Source organism: Lathyrus oleraceus, chromosome 2 (assembly GCF_024323335.1).
Source record: "Lathyrus oleraceus cultivar Zhongwan6 chromosome 2, CAAS_Psat_ZW6_1.0, whole genome shotgun sequence".
Lineage (NCBI taxonomy): Eukaryota > Viridiplantae > Streptophyta > Magnoliopsida > Fabales > Fabaceae > Lathyrus > Lathyrus oleraceus.
In genome coordinates this window covers 490,217,554-490,241,341 of record NC_066580.1, presented here as the reverse complement: position 1 = coordinate 490,241,341, position 23,788 = coordinate 490,217,554, and the positions used below count along the sequence as shown (strand labels likewise).

Genomic DNA, 23,788 nt, shown 5'->3' with positions numbered 1-23,788 from the left:
AAGGCCGACTATGTTTATGGTCATAGCGTCAAAAGCCAACTATAATTTGCTTTTGGGTCGAGAATGGATCCATGGTATTGGCGTAATACCTTCTTCACTATATCAATGGATTTCAATCTAGAGAAACGACAGAATAAGGGAGAATATAGAGGTGGACCAGAGTTACTACATGGAGGAAGTCAACCAGGTGGATAACAGGCACTTCGGCAAACACTTGGAATACATTGCCCCTTGCAATCCTACAGGGTTCAACTTTACGCCAGCTGAAAATACGTTTTGTTCCTTGTACCTACACCCAACCCATGGTTTCCAATGGGATAGGGAGGTAGTAGGTGAAGAAGATTTTGGATTCGGAGGAACGGAAGGAATCCGACCAACTGGTTGTGGAAGAGAATTTGATGGCGATGTCTAAGTCAAATACATTGAAAAAGATTTCGGCTTATATAGCCAAAACAATTTAAAAGTGGCCTTAGAGGCTGAAGGCAAATACATGGTTGTCGAAGCCAAAAGCAATGAAACACACTTAGAAGATCCTGGTAAGGACTTCAAGCCAAATCCACCTGATAAGGTTCAAGATGAAGTGCAAGGCTAGAGGCTCGATGCCATTTATGATGACGAGCCTTTGGTCTTCGAAAAGGATCCATTGGCAAACGACATAAAGATGCTAGTGCAAGATCCTTTAGAAGAAATCAACATGGGAGAAAGGACAATCAAAAGGCCAACATACATAAGTGCCAACATCAGTCCAGAACTCAAGGTCGAAGTAATCCAACTGTTGGATGAGTACAAGGACTGCTTCTCCTGGGATTATAACGAGATGCCAAGACCAAGCAGGGAACTTGTAGAACTAAGGTTGCCTATAAAGCCTGGGAAGAAGCCAATCAAGCAGACTCCCAGGTGTTTCACACCTGAAGTTCTGTTGGAAATCAAGGAAGAGGTCGAGAGGCTTCTCAAGTGCAATTTCATTCGTATGACCAGGTATGTCGAATGGATTTCCAGTATTGTACCAGTCATTAAGAAAAATGGCACTTTGAGGGTTTGCATTGACTTTAGAGGTCTGAATGCTGAAATCCCAGAGGATCAATATCCAATGCCCGTAGAAGAAATGCTAGTTGACTCTGCTGTAGGGAAAAAATATCTTAGTATGCTCGACGGATATTCTGGATATAACCAAATTTTCATTGCTGACGAAGATGTGCCAAAAATGGAATTTCGACGCCCCGACGCCTTAGGCACCTTTGAATGGGTGGTGATGCCCTTTGGCCTAAAAATGCTGGGGCAACTTATCAAAGAGCAATGAAATCTATATTTCATGACTTCATTGAAACTTTCATGCAAATTTATATTGATGACATTGTGGTTAAATTTGTTTCAGGAAGAAGTCATATAGACTATCTTCGACAATCATTCGAAAGAATGAGGAAATATGGTCTAAAGATGAATCCTCTTAAATGTGCTTTTTGTGTGCAGGATGGGGATTTTCTAGGCTTCGTGGTCTATAAGAAAGGAATCGAAATTAATTAAAACAAGACCAAGGCCATCATGGAAGCGAAAACACCATCAATAAAGAAGGAATTGTAGTCGCTGCTAGGAAAGATCAACTTCCTAAGGAGGTTCATCTCAAACTTAAGTGGCAAGACTCAAGTCTTCTCACCTCTACTTAGAATCAAGAAGGAAGGTTTTGAATGGGGGCAAGCACAACAAGAGGCTTTCGACAAAATTAAAGACTACCTTTTTCATCCTCCAATTCTAACGCCTCCTTGTAGGAATATAAGTATGATATTGAACATATCTGCATCTGATATGACTTTAGGGAGCATGTTGGCTAAAAAGGATGAAAATGACGTCGAAAGAGCCATTTACTACCTTAGTAGAGTCTTAAATGATGCATAAACTAGATATAGTGTAGTCAAAAAGTTATGTCTATGTCTATATTTCTCATGTACAAAATTGAAGCATTATGTAAAGCCAGTTGATGTTTACGTTTCGTCTCATTTCGACGTTATTAAACATATGTTATCGAAACCAATCTTACATGGTCGAATCAGTAAATGGGCACTGGCCTTAATTGAGTATTCTATAACTTACATGCCTTTAAAGGCTGTTAAGGGACAAGTGGTAACAAATTTCATAGTCGACCACTTTATAGTCGAGAACTCCCTAAACTATCTAGAGCTTGAGCCCTAGAAATTATACTTTGACGGTTCTAGTCATAAAGATGGAACGGGTGTGGGAGTATTGATTATTTCTCCTAACAAAATTCCAATAAAATTCAAGTATAAGGTTGAAGGCCTTTGTTCAAACAACGAGGCTGAATATGAGGCTTTGATAGTCGAGATCTTGTTGGAATTGGGGGCAACTCGAGTCGAAATAACGGGTGACTCAGAGTTAGTCATAAAACAAATTACAAAAGAATATAAATGTGTTAAAGAAAATCTTATAGTGTACTTTGTGATAGCCAATAGACTATTATGAAGGTTCGAAATGATAAGCATTTAACACATACCTCGACTTAAGAACTAAGAGGCCAATGACTTGGCCCAAATTACTTTTGGATATAAGATTTCAAAAGAAAAATTGCAAGATGCAATCGAAGTCAGAGGAATAGTCATGTTAACTAGATTATCCCCAATAAATTTGGAAACAACAAAATTAGGGTATGCTTACGAAGAGAGTTTTGAAATACTAGTCATAGACAAATTGACAGACGAAGATTGGAGAAAGCCAATATGAGAATATTTACAAAATCCAACAATATATGTCGAACAACAAAATCAGGTACCGCGTTTTAAGTTATATTCTTATGGGGAACAAACTATTTAAAAAGACCCTAGAAGGAGTCTTACTCAAATGCCTTAGGGAATTTGAGGCATATTTAGCTCTCTCTAGTGTCCATAGTGGGGCATGTGGGACACAACAGGTAGGCCACAAGATGAAATGGTTGCTGTTTCGACAAGGGATATATTGGCCTACCATGCTTAAGGATTGTATTGAATTCGCTAAAGGGTGCCAAGAGTGCCAGACACATGCAGTCATACAACATGTCCCTGCAAGTGAACTACACTAGATTGTGAAACCTTGACCCTTTAGAGGTTGTGTGTTGGATCTGGTTGGAGAAATTCGACCAACATCATCCAAGAGTCAAGGATACATTTTAGTGGGTATAGATTATTTCACTAAGTGGATCGAGGCTATACCTTTGGTGAATGTTGATCAAGAAGTAGTGATCGAATTCATCCAAAGGCACATTATTTATAGGTTTGGAATCCCAGAAACTATTACAACTGATCAGGGATCAGTTTTCACTGATCGAAAGGTTTAAGAATTTGCTAAAGAAATGAGAATCAAGCTATTGGCATCTTTATCTTATTATGCTACCATCTAACATTGCATGGCTCTTAACAACATTGCATTGTTGCCCTTGTAATTGGATCTTGTTTATTACATTCGGCTAGAGGTTGTTAGAGTTTCAAGTCTTTATATAAGTGCGTGTTGTAATTAACTTCACCGAGATGAATAAAATAGCTTCCATCTTTTTACTCTCTCTGATTTTCATTCATCTTCATTATGATTCCTGCATACATCATGAACCTCCGTGCGCTACTCGGCTTTACGTGTTATTGTATCATGAATATCGTCGCGGTCCAGCCAAAAACACTAAGGTTGAAGTAATAATTTTAACAAGATAATGCATTGCTTTAAATTGTAATGCATACTTGTAATACAACATCTAAATTGTAAATTGTAATGCGTACTTGTAATAGATGATTTGGGTAAGTATATAATTGGTAGATTATAGTTAGAGAACTCATTGAGATGTAGTATCAGCTCTATTAATTTTTATTTTACAAATGAACAGGTTGCAAGGAAGAGCAAGTAAAAGAAGTTTTATGTTGATGGCCTAGAATTCTATTTCGTTTATGTTTTGTTGTATCAGTTGTGTACCGTATAAGTTTAAGTTTTATGTTTACTTAGTACTTGAAAACAAAAGTTGCGGCTTTTGGCATTTGATTGTATTGATATACACATGACAAAATTATCCCTTTTTTTTTATCGACTCAGAACTTAGCCCCCATGATTCTTTCTCCTTGATGCTTGATTCAAGTAGTTAACATACAAATAATAAAATAATAACTGTTGACCAAAATATAAATAAAAACAAGACAACTATTGTTTAATAAAAAGACAAAAAACGAGTGGGTAGAGACTAAGTAAGTAACATAATTCCCACCAAACTCATATATACTATTGTTAACAACAAGTTGTGTTTGAATATTACAAGTGTTTGAATGGTGCACGTGATGTTTTCAGCTACCTACCCTTCAATATTCACTCTTCTCTTCCTCGTATAAAACCATCTCTTCCCATACATCTTTCCACCACAACTCTATTTCAACACTTTCTTTTTCCATAACAAGTTCTGAAAACCAACTAAATTCTGCTGCCAAATATATCAAGATGGTTAGTGTGTCTGAAATCCGCAAGGCTCAGAGGGCAGAAGGCCCTGCAACTATCTTGGCCATTGGCACTGCTAATCCAGCCAACTGTGTTGAACAAAGCACTTATCCTGATTTTTACTTTAAAATCACTAACAGTGAGCACAAAACTGTACTCAAAGAGAAATTCCAACGCATGTGTAAGTATTACTTTTTTGATAAATCTGTTATTATGTTGTTTCTAAAAAATGGTTGTACTGATATGTCATTTCTTTATAACTATTTCAGGTGATAAATCTATGATTAAGAGAAGATATATGTACTTGACAGAAGAGATTTTGAAAGAGAATCCTAGTCTTTGTGAATACATGGCACCTTCCTTGGATGCTAGGCAAGACATGGTCGTCGTCGAGGTACCTAGACTAGGGAAGGAGGCTGCGGTGAAGGCTATAAAAGAATGGGGTCAACCAAAATCCAAGATTACTCATTTGATCTTCTGTACCACAAGTGGTGTAGACATGCCCGGAGCCGATTACCAACTCACGAAACTCTTAGGTCTTCGTCCATATGTGAAGAGGTATATGATGTATCAACAAGGTTGCTTCGCAGGAGGCACGGTGCTTCGTTTGGCTAAGGACTTGGCTGAGAACAACAAAGGCGCTCGTGTGTTGGTTGTTTGTTCTGAAGTCACCGCGGTTACATTCCGTGGCCCGAGTGACACTCACTTGGACAGTCTTGTTGGACAAGCATTATTCGGAGATGGAGCTGCTGCACTTATTGTTGGTTCTGACCCTCTACCTGAAATTGAAAAACCTATTTTTGAGATGGTTTGGACCGCACAAACAATTGCTCCCGACAGTGAAGGTGCCATTGATGGTCATCTTCGCGAAGCTGGACTAACATTTCATCTTCTTAAAGATGTTCCCGGGATTGTTTCGAAGAACATTAATAAAGCACTGGTTGAAGCATTCCAACCATTGAACATTGATGATTATAACTCGATCTTTTGGATTGCTCATCCCGGTGGACCTGCAATTCTAGACCAAGTTGAGGAAAAGTTAGGCTTAAAACCTGAAAAGATGAAAGCCACAAGGGAAGTACTTAGTGAATACGGAAACATGTCAAGTGCATGTGTATTGTTCATCTTAGACGAGATGAGAAAGAAATCGGCTCAACAAGGACTTAAGACTACCGGAGAGGGGCTTGACTGGGGTGTGTTGTTCGGATTCGGACCTGGACTTACCATTGAAACTGTTGTTCTCCATAGCGTGGCTATTTGAGATGCTTGCTTGGTTTATTTCATTCTATTACTTTAATCTTGCTTGAATTTTCTTTTAATAATAAATACAATTTTCAATATGTATCAACCATGTTAAAATACATATATCGTTAATATCTTTTATTTTAGCCTTTGTTATTGATTTAAAATAAATATTTTCACATCCCTTTGACTATTAAATAACATATTTGCTTACAATTCATAATAGTCTTTAATTTGACTAACTTGCTCCAGGTTAGTTCATTCCATCAATTATACTTAAACGATATTAATACACACTCACGTGAGATTTGTGTTAGCATTATCTTCTGATACATAGGTCCACTTCCCATTTTAAGACCCTATTAGATTCAAGAGTAAGAGTTGATGATTTTACTAGCTTAATTAAGGATGAATTGATCATTTACCTGAGGCATATATAAGCCCTTTTATGAAAAGAGATTCAGAATTTCAGCACCTTCCTTGGAGTATCACACGATTTCTGAAGAAAATAAGCAAGAAAGAGGATTTGGAAAGTTCCTCAAGTGCATGCAAGTTGACTTATCATTTAAGTGAAGAATATCACATTTGAGCTCTTTACTCTCCCTCTTGTTCAATCTACATTGAAGATTGAAGGAAGTTCCCGTCCAGAAACTATATGAAGTTCATTCAAGACCTATCTAAAGGCGGGTTCTTTATAGGTTTTATTTATTTATTTTATCTTAAATAGTTTTATTGTTGAATGTAATTCAACGTTCAAATTAGTTTATCTTTTATTTTAATTTGTATTTGTATTTGAGTTTCATTTGTATTTGAATTTGATTTGAGTTTAGGTCATTATATAAACTCAAATTGAGTTAAATTTGTAACAAGATTTTAGTTCTTTCATATTTGAGATAGTTAGAAAATCTCTCTCTCTCTCTCTCTCTCCATCTCTCTCTCTCTCCATCTCAAATTTTCATGCATTGCTAATGGAGATTCATTGTTGAACTTCAATAATTGGTATCCAGAGCTCCAATTTGATTCACAGGGAAACACAAGTGTAGTGAGGTGTGTGATTGATTTTGGTTTTGAAATTTATGCTGAATTGAAGTTCGAAATTGGAGAGAATCATAAATCTTGATTCTCAAGGTTTGGGAAACACGAGTGTTGGTGAGAACTGAGTGATTTGCACAAGAACGGAGATGAACAACAGAAATGGTAGCTTGAACACAAAGCTTCCAGTATTTGACGGAAATAACTGGAATCGATGGTCGAGTCAGGTGCGTGTGTTGTTTGGAGCTCAAGATGTTCTTGATCTCGTCAATGGCAGTTACGCGCCGGTTCCAGAAAATGCAACAGAAGCGTAGAGAATTGCGCAACGACAAACGAGGAAAAAGGATTAAAAGGCGTATCCATCAGTGCATGGATACAAAAGTGTTTGAGAAAATTGTTGATTCGACGATGGCGAAGGCGACGTGGGATACATTGATACGATGCTATGGTGGTGACACATCATTGAAAAAGTCAAGCTCCAATGCTTACGTAAGCAATATGAGAATCTCAACATGAAGAACAGTGAAAAGGTGCCTGATTACATCTCCAGAGTGCTTGTGGTCGCTAATGAGATGAAATCTTGTAGAGGAACGCTATCTGAATAAGTAATCATTAAAAAGATAATGAGATCACTTACTCCTCAATTTGATTACATAGTTGTAGCCATAAAACACTCTAAAGATACCAACACCATAAGAATTGAAGAGCTTCTGAGTAGTTTAGAGGCACAAAAGTTGCGTCTGTCTGAAAGAAACTCTGAATAAGAGTTAGAACAAGCTCTGAAAGCTTCTTTTGGCAAGAAGAGCCAGAAACAAGCATGGTTAGAGAACAAGAAGAAATATGGTGGTGGTGTTCACAAGTTAGAACTCTCTAATTCTGATAAGAAACATCAGAATGTTCCAAAGGGAAGGGAGAAGTTTGACAAGAGAAAGGTTCAGTGATACAGTTGCAACAAGTTTGACTATTTTGTTGTTGATTGTTGGTCAAACAAGGTTAGCAAGGGTGAAGAAGTTAACATGGCCATAACAGATTTTGATGATGAACATGTTCGATTGATGGCATCTGAGAATCTAGGTGAATCAATGGTAGACTGGTGGTATACGGACATTGGCTGCTCAAATCACCTAATTGGAAACAAGCAATGACTGGTTGATTTTAACTATGGTAAGAGGACGAAGATCAGATGCGCCAATGATGAGTATTTGAATGCTAAAGGAATGGGAAATGTCATAGTTAAGTTGAACAATGAAAAACTGTATTGATCAAGGATGTATAGTATGTTCCTGGAATGAATAAAAATCTGATGAGTGTAGATCAGCTGATTGAAAAAGGTTTTTTAGTTACCATGAAGTGAATAGATAACAAGTTAAATTTTAAACAAAAATTGGTTTTGAAAAAGTTTATAGCACGGAAGCAAGTTTCAAAAATTTCCCGAATGAAATATCGACTAACCGAACCTACTATCAAAAAGCTCAGATATGCGGAGAGGTGTCAATGCAATGATAATAATCTACAAATCAATCAATAACAATTAATCACAACCAGTTGAATACAATACAATAGAAAAAGTCTATCTCCAATGGACGAAACACACAAAAATTTAAGTTAAACAATTTATCGAATACTTAGTGTGCGATCAACAATGTTTGGAACATTATGTAGGGTTTGTTATTCTTAAAAATTCAATCACAACCAAATGGTTTATGATCTACACAACAACACAAATTGCAAAACGCATTCAAAATTATGATCCAAACAATATTAATTCAAACGATCAAGGCAATCAACAATTTGAAAACCACAAAATAAAAGATAGAGAGAGAGAGGGAGAGAAAGAGAGAGAGAGAGAGTACACAAGGATTTGTTTAGGAAGTTCCATAATCAACCTCACTATGGGTACATCTGCCCTTAATTCGAATTCGAATTGAGATCTTATAATAAATCTTACTTTGCAAAATATGCATATACAAGAGATGAAGAAATCAAACTCTACAAACCCTAAGTTTGATGTTGACTTTACCACCTCCAAAAACCTTGATCAAGTAACCAACATTTCCTCTTCAACTCACTTGTTCTTGCTACTTCCTTGCAAGGCACTCCTTGTCCCATGAATTTCACCCGGTTGAATTAATCCCAAGCGCACACTTGTTGAAACCCAAGATTTTCCAACACGATGCACCGTCTCACGCTACTTTCTTGCAAGACACCCCTTGTCCCAAGGCTTTTTCTCGATCAGATCCAAATTGCACAATCTTGTCTAAAACCTTCAAACCCTAAACAATCTTGAAGGAAAACCGCAACCCGGTTTCTGATTTGAATCCCTCAAAGTTCTCAGCCCAATATTCTCGGTACAACAAACCTAATTGGACGTTATCAATCCTAATCTAGATGACACCAAATCAAAAAATGATTATGTGTAGTTTTATTATGTGTATGCATAGGTGAAGTTAAAGATGATGAGAATGCTTTGAAATCCTGGATTCATGTAGGTTTTACTCACTCTAGAAACCTTACTAGAGAATGGTGAATGTATGTAGTATTTATATGCCTGAGTGATTGAAGGAAAAAAGGAATGCAAAAAGAATTGAAAAGAATTCCAAAATTCAAGATTTAAGGTCTATAGGTCGACCTATACAAGCCATGTGTCGACCTATACAAGTCATGTGTTGACCAGTTTGAAGCATAGGTCGACCTATAAAGGTTATGTGCTCCCTATAGGTCGACCTGGCAAGGCGTGACATGAGACAGAGCTTACATGCTTTAATAATATAGTATGGGTGTCGACCTGTACACTCTATGTGTCGACCTATACTGAAGAAAAGTTTCTTATAGGTCGACCTAAAGTCGTATGTGTTGATCTATGTAGTGTTTTTCACACAAAAACTCAATTTTTGATGCATAAAAATATTTTCTTAATGCATGACTCATTTCTAAATCATTTCCAATCATGTTGACATGCTTTCTAATGCTAAAATGCACAATACACACCTAGAATCAGTTGATACCGTCAAATGTATAAAAATGCTAAAGTTTCTCCTAGTTTTGACATAGTTTTGAAATCATTCAAAACACATCTATACGAAAAGTTGCACTCACATGCTCCCCCTTTTTTATAATGGAAAAACTGGAGACAATGCGTTTCTTGTTCATGAAAAGCTCCCCCTGAATGTGTGCATAATAACTTCATATACTTCTCCCCCTTTGACAACATCAAAAAGTGACAAAGTACATTATTAGCAGTATCATATATTCAATATACAATACATAAGCAATTGCAAAGATAAGAAGTGCACTCACATATATTCCTCATATATGAAAACACACAAGATTAATAAACACAACCATATTAAAAAATAGCCATAATCATTCAATACAACAACAAAATATCATCATTCTCTCAAATTCAAAATAGCAAAGTAATATTAGTCAATACATAAACCACAAGCAAGAACAAACCAGAAACAAAATAAAGATGCATATTGACTCAAAGTATGATTCAACAAAGTTCATAGTGACACATGAGATCAAAAGACATAAACCAAGACAAAATGCACAACACTTCATTCAAGCATCACTTTATCTTCTTCCACGTCCTCTTGGCATAGATCTTTCTCCCCTATGCCAACCTTATCCTTCACTGTGGCATTAAGAATCCAAGAAGTCACACATCTATCGGTAGAACCTTTCATAATGACCAAAATCTACTTCTTGGGCTGAGATCAAGTGATTAATCTTGGCCAGAACATCAACATGATTAACATTCATATCAGTCTGTAAGGACACCAGAGACTCTATCACATATGAAGCAAAAGCCTCAAAGTTGGAATCCTGAGTAGACATGTGTTGCTGCATCAGATAGAACTTCTCCATTTGTGCAGCTTCATAGGTCTCTCTCCATTTTCACTCCTCAACATATCTCTCATTTTGTCTCATCTGCATATTCTGAAACAATGTCATTATAGAGGCAATATCAGCAAAACTAGTACCAAAACCAGCACCATGATCATCTTCATGAGAAGCATCATGCATTACGGCATCTCCTTTAGTAAAATTATAATGAACTCCTATAGGTTGCTCATCATCCATTTGAGCTTCAGTTGCATCATCACCACACTCAATAGGCTCGTCAAAATTGTACACCTTCATGTCATGCTTACTCAAGTGTAGATAGTACACATGACGATTTGCGTCCCAAAAATAGTTCATGTTAATCAGTGTATGGTGAGAAAATTCTTGAGACGAACCAAGAGATTTGTAGGTAAGATTCGACAAGTCAGTGTCAAAGTAGTTTAAAATCTTAGTAATCATAGAGAGATAACAGAATGATGTGCCATTGTTGCATTTTTTGATATAGAACATACGAGATACAAAGTAGTGAGGCCAATTAATTTTGACTTTGTGCAGCAGAATGTACTTATTTAATCCTTAATCTTACCTACAACATGTTACATTCAAAATAGAATCTCTATCAAACCTATTCTGGAGAAGACTCCTTATGAGCTGTATAAGGGAAGAAAACCCAACATTTATTATTTTCATCATTTTAGATGTTCTTGCTTTATTCTGAATACTAAAGATAATCTGAACAAGTTTGACTCTAAAGCACAAAAGTGTATTGTCTTGGGATAATCAGAATGCTCTAAAGGCTATAGAGTATACAATACAGAAACAAAAATTGTGGAAGAATCAATACATATCAGATTTGATGATAAGCTTGACTCTGAAAAGTCAAAGCTAGTTGAGAATTTTGAAGATTTGGAAATAACTCTTGCAGGTTCTGATGAAAAGACCAAAGAATATGAAGAAGCAGAAAAAGAAATGTCAGAAGCTCCTGAAGTCTCAATCACTCAGAAAAGATCAAGAAATATACTTAATATTTCTTAAGAAATAATTATGGGAAACAAGGATGAACCTGTCAGAACAAGATCAACATTCAAAGCTTCTGAAGAAACACTTACGGGACTAGTATCTCTAATAGAGCCAACATCCTGTGAAGAAGCTCTTCAAGACAAAGAATGGATTATGGCAATGAAAGAAGAACTTGATCAATTTGCAAAGAACGATGTCTGGGATCTGGTACCAAGACCCAAGGGAACCCAAGTGATCGGAACCAAATGGGTATACAGAAACAAACTCAGTGAAAATGGTGAAGTGGTAAAAAATAAAGCACGACTGGTGACACAAGGTTACAGTCAACAAGAAGGTATTGACTATAATGAAACCTTTACTCCAGTCTCCAGGTTAGAATCTATTCATCTACTTGTATCTTTTGCTGTAAATTACTTTATCAAATTATATCAGATGGATGTCAAAAGTGCATTTCTGAAGAGGTGTTTGTTCATCAGCCTCACAATTTTGAAAACTCTAAATGTCCAGAACATGTTTTTAAACTGAAAAAATCTCTTCATGGTCTGAAACAAGCTCTCAGAGCTTGTTATGAAAGACTAAGTTCTTTTCTTCTGGAAAATGATTTTATTCTAGGCAAAGTCGATTCCACTCTCTTTTGTAAAAACATCAAAAATAACCTTATGATCTGTCAAATATACGTTGATGACATGATTTTTGGTTTTGCTGATCGCTCGACTGGGTGAGTCGAGAATGGGATACAAACTGCAAGTGCACAGTTCTATCGCGTAGTTTTAAAAGATATCGATCCCACAGGGACTTATGAATCGATATACCGTTATCTAAGGTTACTACGTAAATCTAAGGTGAAAATGTTTGATTGTTTGGGAAAAACTAAGAGCTAAACTAATATCTAGATTAAATATTAATAAGACGGATATCGGTATGTAGTTCGTCAAAACTAGGGAATCAAGTCTTTGTCGGTTTCTTGGTTTTAAAATGAATCGTTTCGGTTAACTTTATTGGTTAAAGGTTCTATCTCAAACTCTCGCTCTGTTGAATAAACCACGATTTTATATTAATGTTGCTGTCACTTATAATTAAGTCAAAAACCATATTTTGAAAGCAATAAAGTTGCAGAAACTCTTTTTAAGAAAATACTGACCGTTTTAAACACCCTTATCTCAAACTCTCGCTCTGTTGACTTAGGTTATATAATTAAATCCAAATGCTTAACTCTCGTCCTCACATTCAATCTTTAAAAATACTTTTTGGAAAAGGTCAGAATTTAATTAACTCTAAAACTTGCTCTCGCCCTGATCTAGAATTAATGCCTAACTTACACTGTCCAGTTAAAATCTCAAACTCTCGCTCTATTGATTTTAACTTCTTTATGTCTTTTACTTTTGTAAAAAATCTTGTTATTAAACCTGTAAGTTGAGACCGTAAAAAGATTGATTTTGATTTTAAGTTTAGGTAGACCGACTCAGTCTTGATCCCTTATTCTGCTTACTTTACATACCGATACCTAGGCAAATTAGCCAGACATGCTAAATAAATAAGAATTTATATCATGCATAAACAGACTCATTCCAGGCAGATAATATAGATAAATAATAAAATAAAACATTAGAAATTAAATAACAATTAAAGAACCTGAATGCGTAATACAATGGTCTTGAACACTCCACCACAAGCCGGTAGGATTTGTTCTTGGATTCTTCAATTAAACAGTAAATTAAATCAAGGAAATAAAACTGGAATATAACGTAAGGTTAAATCCAGTATAAAGTTGCACAATAGTTTCCGGTGTAGAAACTATTATGCGAAAAATATCTAAAAGCTAAAACTGGAAAGGTAAATTTGCAAGGGAAAAAGAATGTAAAGCTTGCAAAAGAAATAAATAAAATAAACAATGCTGGAAAAGAAAAATAAGCAAAAGGCGTGAAAAGAAAATTTGGCAGAGCTTCGGCAATGTGAGCGTGAAAAAACTGGTCCTCGTTTTAGGTTTGTGAGATGGCTATTTATAATAGTGTTGGTAACTGCATTCCGTTTCTCCCATTCTTCAACGTGGCTACATGCGCGGCGTGGATATAGGAGACCAACTTCTCAACGTTCCTCTTCAAGTCTTTCTGAGGGCGTGACTTGCGCCAAAAAGCTAGTGGAATGGTGTGACGCTCGTCACACCATGTGTGACGCTCGTCACAGTGGTGCTTCTAGTGTGACGCTCGTCACAACCCTTGTGACGCCCGTCACAGGCACAACGTGCGCTTTCTTTGGGCTGGGCTTGGTCTTTGATATTTGTTTCCTTTTTATTCCTTTTTACACCTCCTTTTCTTCCCTTTTTCACTTTTGCTTCAAAATGGATACCTGACATAAATAGTAAGGAAATACTGCATAATATCTGATAAAATGAGATAAACTAAAGTAAATGATAATATAATCTAATTGAATTAAGTCTTAAAATGTGATATAATTTCGTGTTATCAAACTCCCCCATACTTAAATCTTTGCTTGTCCTCAAGCAAAATTCAGTATAGAACTTGTTAAAAGTTTTAGCCAGATGAAATTTCAAAGCACACATCAATTCGTACTAGGTTGCAAATGGGTTTTTGTTTGGGAGGACTTGAGTTTAATCTTGACATCAACAACTACCGTTACAACTTAGATAACCCTACCTTATGCAAATCAGTTCAAGTACCCTATGATAGCTATCCTGGTTCCTTTAGTCTTATTTTACCCGTTTTCATTCTAGCGAAATCACATTAAGCCCTTTATCTTTTCGTGCACATAGTGGAGTAACCGGTTAGTGATTATGATCCGCTTTTAGCTAGAAGTTCTGGTACATAAGTCGGATAACTTCATTATTCAGTCCATTGCAAATTGCGGGGGATCGAACCGTAGTCCGCCCTACCAAGTTCAGTACCAGATTCCTACTGAACCAACTCATAATGGATCTTTCGTATTGTGCTTTTGCATGATCTGCAACCTTTAGATTAAATGATTTGGTAAGGATCACCTAATTTACTTAGTGCATTTCTTGATATATTTATATATCTTAGGTTACTTTTGGGGATCATTCACTTATATTCATCGGCTCTCCACGTAGTTTGCTATTAAGATGGTGCTGACTTCTGTATAAACTACTTGGGGTTGCCATAGAACTAAAAGTTCAAGGGATCGGTATAATAGGTACTTATCTTGATCTAACATATTGAGGTTCTCAGAGCGTTGTTATGGTAATAATTTTTTGTCTTGATTTCACTCAAGTTTTATAGAGTAAGCAACCTTTATACTTATTGGGTGTGTTAAAATTTTTTTTGTTATGGCTCAAGAAAATTGAGGGAATAGATAATAGAAATTTTCACACTCGGACTTAACTTAAAATAAATTTTTTTTTTTTTTATTTTATATTTTTTTTTTATTTTTTTTTTAGTAAGAAAGGGAAATAACAAAGAAAGGGAAGGTAACATACTTGAAAAATGGAAATAGGAAGAATATTGTTTCCCCCCATACTTAAACTAAACATTGTCCTCAATGTTCTAAGGGAAAGAAATACATAATGGAAATGCAAAGAAAATAACAACTAAGGCTGCCTTCCGCCTCTGGTTCTTGGACCTGGTGATCTTTGACGTATGTCTAAGTTGTCGAACCTGCTAAACAACTCAGTAAACCGCTGGTCGGTTATGGCATTCCGAGCATCCTGTTGCTGTTGCATTTGACGCATCATCTGCATCATCTCTGCATTCTGTACCTGCATTCCATCGAGAGCATCCATAATGTCGTCGTTGGTTGCAGGCCTTCTTCGTCGACGACGTTGGGAGGATGGGCCGGCTGCATTACTGGAAGGGTTGAGCGGGGCTGAATGTTGTGTAGGAGGATGATCACCTTGTTCCATTTCTTCAAACTCATCTGTTTGTGGGTTTGTTTGTAAAGGCTCGGTGGTTTCAGGAGCGTTTAGATCATAGAGGTGGCGGTCGGGGTTTGTGACATCAGTTAGGGCGATATTTGGTAGAACAACGCTTGGGATAGCCTGGTTGTTCACCATAAGATAATATCCTCCGCCTACTCTGTTTTTAATCAGGCGGCTGGAGCGGCAATAGCTGATATCCATAGACAGGGGAGGTAGGGATTCTAAAGTTTGGAGTTTATCCCCTAAGTTCAGGCCAAGTGCTATGGATGTTATTAATCCACCAATTATAAAGGGTTGCCGGCCTCTAGCACATAAGGTGCGGATATGATGAAAGAGAAAAGAGGCGGCGTTTACCTGAGTATCCGGTTCGAAGACGCATTGGAGGAAAAATAGCTCCTTTGAGTTGACCTTGCTGTTGTTTGGTCTTCCAAAAATTGTGTTTTGCAAGATGCGGATGAAGTACCGGATAGTGGGGTTATGTATATGGGAGAGAAGGAGTTCTTCCCAGTTGTAGGTATCTATACCGGTAATTTTCTTAAAAAGGCCAAAAACGCCAACTGTGTTCCAGTTTGAGTTTGGAGGGATTCTGGGGTGTACCTGACCTTCTATGGGAAATTGTAACATGGTACTCAATTGGTTTTGGGTTAAGGAGTACTCGGTGTTGAACATGCGGAAGGTTGCGGTACCGGTTAAAAATTCGTCTTCACCGGCGGGAGTGGTATAGTCGTATGAACTTAAGAATTCTAAGGTTAGGGATGGGTAGGTGGGTTGATTATGAGTGCAAAGGAAGGTTAAGTCGGCTAGGCGGAGCATCCATTCGATACCTTGGAGTAATCCTAATTGTTGTAAACAAGTTAAATCGGGGTACCTGGTGGAAGCGACGCCTCGCTGTTGGAAACGTTCGAATTGCTCTTGCTGATAGTTGTCATCTCCGGATCGGAAGATGATATTTCCGAAATTTTGATTTCCCGCCATTGTGATGAATTTTTGAAGGGATGATTTGGAAAGAAATGTATTTGATATGAGAGAATTGTTTTGTGGTGAATGAAGGAAGTTTTGGTAGGTATTTATAGGAGAAGGATTGGAAGATAGAAAGAAAAAGTGGTTGAAGAGTAATTAAGTGTGGTAAATGAAAAATGAATGGGGAATGTAAAAAGTTAAAGTGTAACGTTCGTCTCCAACGGCTTCCTAACGTTCACATGTCTGAGGGGCGTTACGCTCGTCACAAGGCTGTGACGCTCGTAACAGGCAATAGACGTGCCGTCCGTTATGGGTAGTGTGACGCTCGTCACACATTTCTTTTTGGAAAGGCTTTCAGCAGCGCTTCACAGAATTACTTTGGTAGCGTATTTTAATGTTTCATTTTGCTTATGATCATTTTTAGTCTGCAATTTTAATGTATTGTGCACGCTTACTTGCTTTGTATAATAATAATAATAGGTAACAACAGTAGAGCGTAATAGCCATTGCATAATAAAATTAACTAAACAGCTTCAATAAGAATGATCATAATGTATTACAGGGAAGGAAAACAATGAAATGAAATAGAAATAAACATGAATTCAAACAACATTAATGAAAAATCTAGCCTAAAACTAAATAACTTAGAAAGAAATAACTAAATTCCATCTATCTTCGGATCTCTGGCCGGAGGAGCAAAAGAGTTAACATGATGCCGTAACATACGTAACTGACTTGCCGTGCTGCTCATGTATTCTAGGATTTCAAGTCTCAAGTTGTGGAAATCTTCCCTGAGGGCGTCTTGCTCTGACATCAAGGCTTCAATGACGGTTTTAATATCTGTTCCTGGCATATGATGTCGGAGATCAGGCATGGCTGATTCTTCGGTCAGGACAGGCTGAGGAGGAGGATCAGTATCATAGTAGCCGGAAGGTGTCTGAGGGTCAGATTCAGCATGAGAGATATGGTCAACATAGTGCTCATAGTCATCACAAATCTCATAATCCTGGATGGATTCAGTGGATCCAGCCGGAGTTGGGGTTTCATTCAGGTTATAGAGCCAGTTCCTTTGGTTATGAACACTAGTTCTAGGATCGGGCATGGTGAATAGGCAGAGAACCTGGTTATCAATAATAAGCTCAAACTCATCAGACCCTATGTTTGCTATAAACATAGTGTTGAAGAGGAAGGGTATACTCATAGTAGTAATGCCACAAAAAGGGCTAAGGTCAAGCATAGGCTGACGTAATCCAATAGCATTACCTATCATAGTGATCAAACCGCCTATTCTAATGGGTGCTCGCTCATCCTGGATAAGATGGTCCAAATTAGCTAACATAAAAGTAGCACCGTTTACTGGACGGTTCTGGGAAGCACAAAATATGATGAAGAGTTCATCACGTGAAACTGAAGTACTATTTGGCTTCTTCCCAAATAAAGTGTGGGTCAGGATCTTATGGAAATAGCGAAAAGCCGGGTTATGTATGTTTCCAGAGAGAAACTCATGTTCTTCGGGCTCATCATTTCCAGTCAGCTTACCCCAAAAGTGTTCAAGCTCTCTATATTCAAAAAGTTCTTCCTGGCTTACAGTGAATGTATCAAAGGAGGTAGGAAAACCCAAAAGGTTGGTGAAGTCTCTAATATTAAATTGGTACTCCATATTGAACATTCTGAACTGGATAAAACCTCTGCTAATTCCTTTTCCATGGCTGGGTAGATAGATTAATGAACTAAGGAATTCTAGTGTGAGTCTCCGGTAGGTGGTGAAATGTCTCAGGATAGGGGAGGTCTCCCATCCTATCTGATTCAGCAAAAACAGGACACTCTGTCTCAATCCAAGGGCAGTCATCGCCCAATCATCAGCATATAAACTAGGTAGCATCTCTCTAGCGGCTAGTTCTTCAAACTTTCGTTTCTGAGTCATTCCTCTGAACTTGATACCCATACGATCAGAATGTCCCATCTGGTTAGTGTTAGCTAGAGAAAAGAAACATGAGTTTAAGTCAGGATTTGGCCAAATGCCGAAAGAAGAAAAGAATTATTATTATTATATATAGATATATTTTTTTCTTTTTGAATAAATCAATAATGAATACTAAATAGAAATTAAAAGAATAATTAAGAGAAAAATAGGGAAATGATAATAATAATAGAATAATAAAATAACAAATTAATTTTTGTGGGTTGTCTCCCACTAAGCGCTTTGTTTAAATGTCGCAAGCTCGACAAAGAAACTGTTAAATATAGTCTATGAGTCCTGGGGGCGTTTCGTCTAAGTGTAGAATTTGCGAATCCTCGTTGGTTTCCGCGTAGTGATAATGTTTCAGACGTTGCCCGTTTACGGTGAAGGGTTCTGTAGATTGTCCTTTTATTTCTACCGCTCCACTGGGAAAGATTTTAGTGATATGAAAAGGTCCTGACCATCTGGATCGTAGTTTTCCCGGGAATAACTTTAGTCTGGAGTTAAATAAAAGTACTGCGTCGCCTTGCTTGAAGATTTTCCTTGATATACGCTTGTCATGCCATTGTTTTGTTCTTTCTTTATAGATTTTGGCATTTTCATAGGCGTCTCTTCTGAGTTCCTCTAATTCGTTTATGTCAAGGATTCTCTTTTCACCGGCGGCTTTATAATTCAAATTTAAATTTCTAATAGTCCAATAGGCTTTATGTTCTAATTCTACCGGGAGGTGACAGGATTTTCCATAAATGAGCTTAAATGGGGTCGTCCCTATGGGAGTTTTATAAGCAGTTCGGTATGCCCATAAAGCTTCTGGTAATTTCAATGACCAATCTTTCCTTGAAGTGGCGACCGTTTTTTCTAGTATTTGCTTGATTTCTCTGTTAGATACTTCCACTTGTCCACTGGTTTGAGGGTGGTAAGGTGTTGCTATCCTATGTCTCACTCCATATTTAAGTAGTAGTTTTTCGAGTACCTTGGATATAAAGTGTGATCCACCATCACTGACTACTATTCTTGGGATGCCAAATCTCGGAAATATTATATTTTTAAAGAGTCTAGTTACTACTCGGGTGTCATTTGTTGGAGAAGCTATAGCTTCGATCCATTTTGATACGTAGTCAACTGCCACGAGTATGTATTTGTTACCGAAAGAGGATGGGAAAGGTCCCATGAAGTCTATCCCCCACACGTCAAAAATCTCTACTTCCAAAATACCTTTTTGTGGCATCTCGTCACGTCTAGATATGTTTCCCGTGCGTTGACATCTGTCACACTCCTTAATAGCGTCATGTACGTCCTTCCATATAGTTGGCCAATAAAAGCCAGCTTGTAGGATTTTAGAGCAGGTCTTGGATGTACTTGTGTGTCCACCATAAGGCGCAGAGTGACAGTGTTGGATTATATTTTCTACCTCTTTGTCGGGTATACATCGACGGAAAATACCATCGGGGCCTCTTTTGAAAAGTAAGGGATCATCCCAGTAATAGTGTTTTATGTCGTGGAAGAATCGTTTCTTCTGCTGGTAAGATAGAGTAGGTGGAACTATTCCGGCAGCTAAATAATTGACTAGATCAGCGTACCATGGTGTGACAGATATAGCTAAGGTGGTTTCTACTTGCATGTCGGAGTTGTTCTCTTCCAAAGTAGCTATGAGTTTATCATACGAGAAATCATCATTAATGGATGTTCTTTCCGGTTCAAGGTTCTCAAGTCTAGAGAGGTGGTCTGCTACTACGTTTTCAGTTCCTTTCTTGTCCTTGATTTCTAAGTCGAATTCTTGTAGTAACAAGATCCATCTTAGGAGTCTAGGTTTAGCATCTTTTTTTGTTAAAAGGTACCTGATAGCAGCGTGATCGGTGTAAACTATTATTTTGGCTCCTACCAGATAAGAACGAAATTTATCTAGCGCAAATACCACTGCTAGGAGTTCTTTCTCGGTTGTGGCATAATTCATCTGTGCTTCATCCAGGGTTCTGCTAGCGTAATATATAACGTGAAGCTTTTTATCCTTTCTTTGTCCTAAAACAGCACCTACAGCATAATCACTGGCATCGCACATTATTTCGAATGGTTCATTCCAGTCTGGTGTCTGCATAATGGGTGCGGAGATCAATGCTTGTTTAAGAGTTTGAAATGCTTTTAAACAGTTATCGTCGAATATGAATTCAGCATCTTTCATCAACAGTCCGGTTAAGGGTTTAGTTATCTTAGAGAAGTCTTTGATGAATCGTCGGTAAAAACCGGCGTGTCCTAAAAAGCTTCGTACTTCTCTCACGGTTCTTGGGGGTTGAAGATTTTCGATTACCTCTATTTTGGCTTTGTCTACTTCAATTCCTCTGTTCGAGATGATGTGTCCTAAAACAATTTCTTCTTGTACCATAAAGTGGCACTTTTCCCAATTAAGTACTAAGTTTACTTTTACACATCGCTCCAGAACTCTTTCCAGGTTTTCAAGGCATTCTTCGAAGCTTTGTCCGTATACAGAAAAGTCATCCATAAATACTTCCATGATGTTTTCGAGAAAGTCGGCGAATATTGCCATCATGCATCTTTGAAAAGTTGCAGGGGCATTGGTATTTGGTCATCAGGGTGAATTGGTATTTGAAAGAAGCCTGAATAACCGTCTAAATAACAGAAATGTGAATGTTTAGCTAATCGTTCTAACATCTGGTCAATGAATGGTAAAGGGAAATGATCTTTTCGGGTTGCTTTGTTTAGTTTCCTATAATCAATGCACATTCTCCATCCCAATTCGATTCGTTTAGTTATAGTTTCTCCTTTTTCGTTTTCAATAACGGTTATGCCTCCTTTCTTTGGTACAACGTGTACAGGACTAACCCATTTGCTATCAGATATAGGATATATAATACCTGCTTCCAATAACTTGGTTATTTCTTTCTTTACTACCTCACTTAGGATCGGATTTAGTCTTCTCTGGTGTTCCCTAGAGGTTTTACAGTCTTCTTCTAACATGATGCGGTGCATACAAATAGAAGGGCTTATTCCTTTAAGATCGGTGATGTGGTATCCTAGTGCGGTTGGATATTTTCTTAAGATATGTAGGAGTTTTTCTGTTTCGAGTCTTCCTAGATCTGCATTAACTATCACAGGTCGTTCAAGTTCTAAGTCTAGGAATTCATATCTCAGATTTTTGGGAAGTGTTTTCAAATCAGGGGTTGGTTTGTTAAGACACTGCGTAGGATCCGGTGTTATTGCTAGGCATTGTTTAGATTTGTCCTCTAAAAGATAGTCTGATGATTTGTCTTCTCCTGACTCTGCTTCTTTTATGCATTCATCGATGATATCCATGAAGTAACATGTATCTTCTATTGCAGGTGCTTTCAAGAATTGGGAAAGAATGAATTCAATTTTCTCTTCGCCTACTTCGAAGGTGAGTCGTCCTCGTTTTACGTCTATGATTGCACCGGCAGTTGCTAAGAATGGTCTTCCTAGTATAATAGGTGTCGTATCATCTTCTCTAATGTCCATAATTGTGAAGTCAGTGGGAATGTAAAACTGACCTATGCGTACGGGAACGTTTTCAAGGATTCCTACAGGATATTTGATGGAACGATCTGCTAATTGCACAGACATTTTGGTCGGTCTTAATTCTCCCATTTCCAGTTTCTTACATATGGATAAAGGCATAACGCTAATTCCGGCTCCTAAATCGCATAAGGCTTTGTCGATGACAAATTTTCCTATGTGACAGGGTATAGAGAAACTACCCGGATCCTTGAGTTTAGGGGGCATGTTTTGGATTATAGCGCTACATTCGGCAGGGAGTGTAACGGTTTCGCTATCCTCAAGTTTCCTTTTATTAGAAAGAATTTCTTTTAAGAATTTAGCATATGAGGGCATCTGCGTAATAGCTTCGGTAAACGGAATTGTAACGTTTAATTGTTTAAGGAGGTCAACAAATTTTCTAAATTGGCCTACATCTTTGGTTTTAACAAGCCTTTGAGGGTAAGGTATAGGTGGTTTGTAAGGTGGTGGAGGTACATAAGGTTCCTTCTTTTCTAGGGTTTCCTTATTACTCTCTTCCTTTTCCTTAGGTTCACTTTCCTCAGTAGATTTCTTAGGGTTTTGGTTTTCTATCCTTGGGTCAGACGGTCCTTCCACTTCCGTTCCACTTCTTAATATAATTGCATGAGCTTGGCTTCTCGGATTGGGTTGGGGCTGTCCAGGGAATGTACCAGTTGGTGCAGCAGTAGGTGCTTGTTGTTGAGCTACTTGAGATATTTGCGTTTCCAGCATTTTGTTATGGGTAGCCAGGGCATCTACTTTGCTTGCTAGTTGTTTAAGTTGTTCGCCAGTGTGTATGTTCTGGTTTAAGAAATCTTTATTGGTTTGTTGTTGGGAAGCTATAAAATTTTCCATCATGATTTCCAGGTTGGATTTTCTAGGGGTATTATTGTTAGGATTCTGTTTCTGATATCCCGGAGGTATACATGGGGCTTGATTTGGAGACTGTCCAGGTGCGTATAAAGCATTATTACTCTTATATGAGAAGTTTGGATGGTTCTTCCAATTTGGGTTATAGGTATTCGAATAGGGGCTTCCTTGAGCATAGTTTACTTGCTCTGTTTGGATTCCAGTCAAGAGTTGACATTCCGCAGGAGTGTGGCCTTGGATTCCACAGACCTCGCAATTCTGAGTTATAGCAACCACGGCTGCTGGAGGTGATACGTTTAAACTTTCAATTTTCTGGACCAAAGCATCCACTTTTGCATTGACGTGATCAAGGTTACTTATCTCGTACATGCCAGTTTTCGGTTGAGGTTTTTCCACATTCGTTCGTTCGGTTCCCCACTGATAGTGGTTCTGGGCCATGCTTTCGATAAGCTGGTAAGCATCAGCGTAAGGTTTGTTCATTAGTGCACCACCTGCAGCGGCGTCTATTGTTAACCTTGTATTGTATAAGAGACCATTATAAAATGTGTGAATTACTAACCAGTCTTCCAAACCATGGTGTGGGCAAAGTCTCATCATGTCTTTGTATCTTTCCCATGCTTCGAAAAGAGACTCGTTGTCTTTCTGTTTAAATCCGTTTATCTGGGCTCTTAACATAGTTGTTTTGCTTGGCGGAAAATATCGGGCAAGAAAAACTTTCTTCAACTCGTTCCATGTGGTGACTGAGTTGGAAGGAAGAGATTGAAGCCATCTTCTAGCGCTATCTCTTAATGAGAAAGGAAAAAGACGAAGTCGAATTGCCTCTGAAGTGACACCATTAGCTTTAACAGTATCAGCGTATTGGACAAATACGGATAAATGAAGGTTTGGATCTTCGGTAAGATTTCCAGAGAATTGGTTCTGTTGCACAGCCTGCAACAACGAAGGTTTAAGTTCAAAGTTGTTTGCTTCGATTGCGGGCGGAGCAA

The 23,788-nt window shown here is 37.7% G+C and overlaps 1 protein-coding gene and 1 pseudogene across 1 annotated transcript; both read left to right on the top strand.

The window, feature by feature from the left end:
- The first annotated feature begins 4,371 nt into the window (after positions 1–4,371).
- Positions 4,372–5,843, top strand: LOC127120893 (chalcone synthase 6-like). Its single transcript, XM_051051482.1, has 2 exons — positions 4,372–4,636; positions 4,725–5,843. The coding sequence occupies exons 1-2, from the start codon at positions 4,459–4,461 to the stop codon at positions 5,714–5,716; spliced, it is 1,170 nt and encodes a 389-aa protein (XP_050907439.1). The 5' UTR covers positions 4,372–4,458; the 3' UTR covers positions 5,717–5,843.
- A 17,527-nt stretch (positions 5,844–23,370) lies between these two features.
- Positions 23,371–23,470, top strand: LOC127124396 (uncharacterized; annotated as a pseudogene).
- The last annotated feature ends 318 nt before the right edge of the window (positions 23,471–23,788 follow it).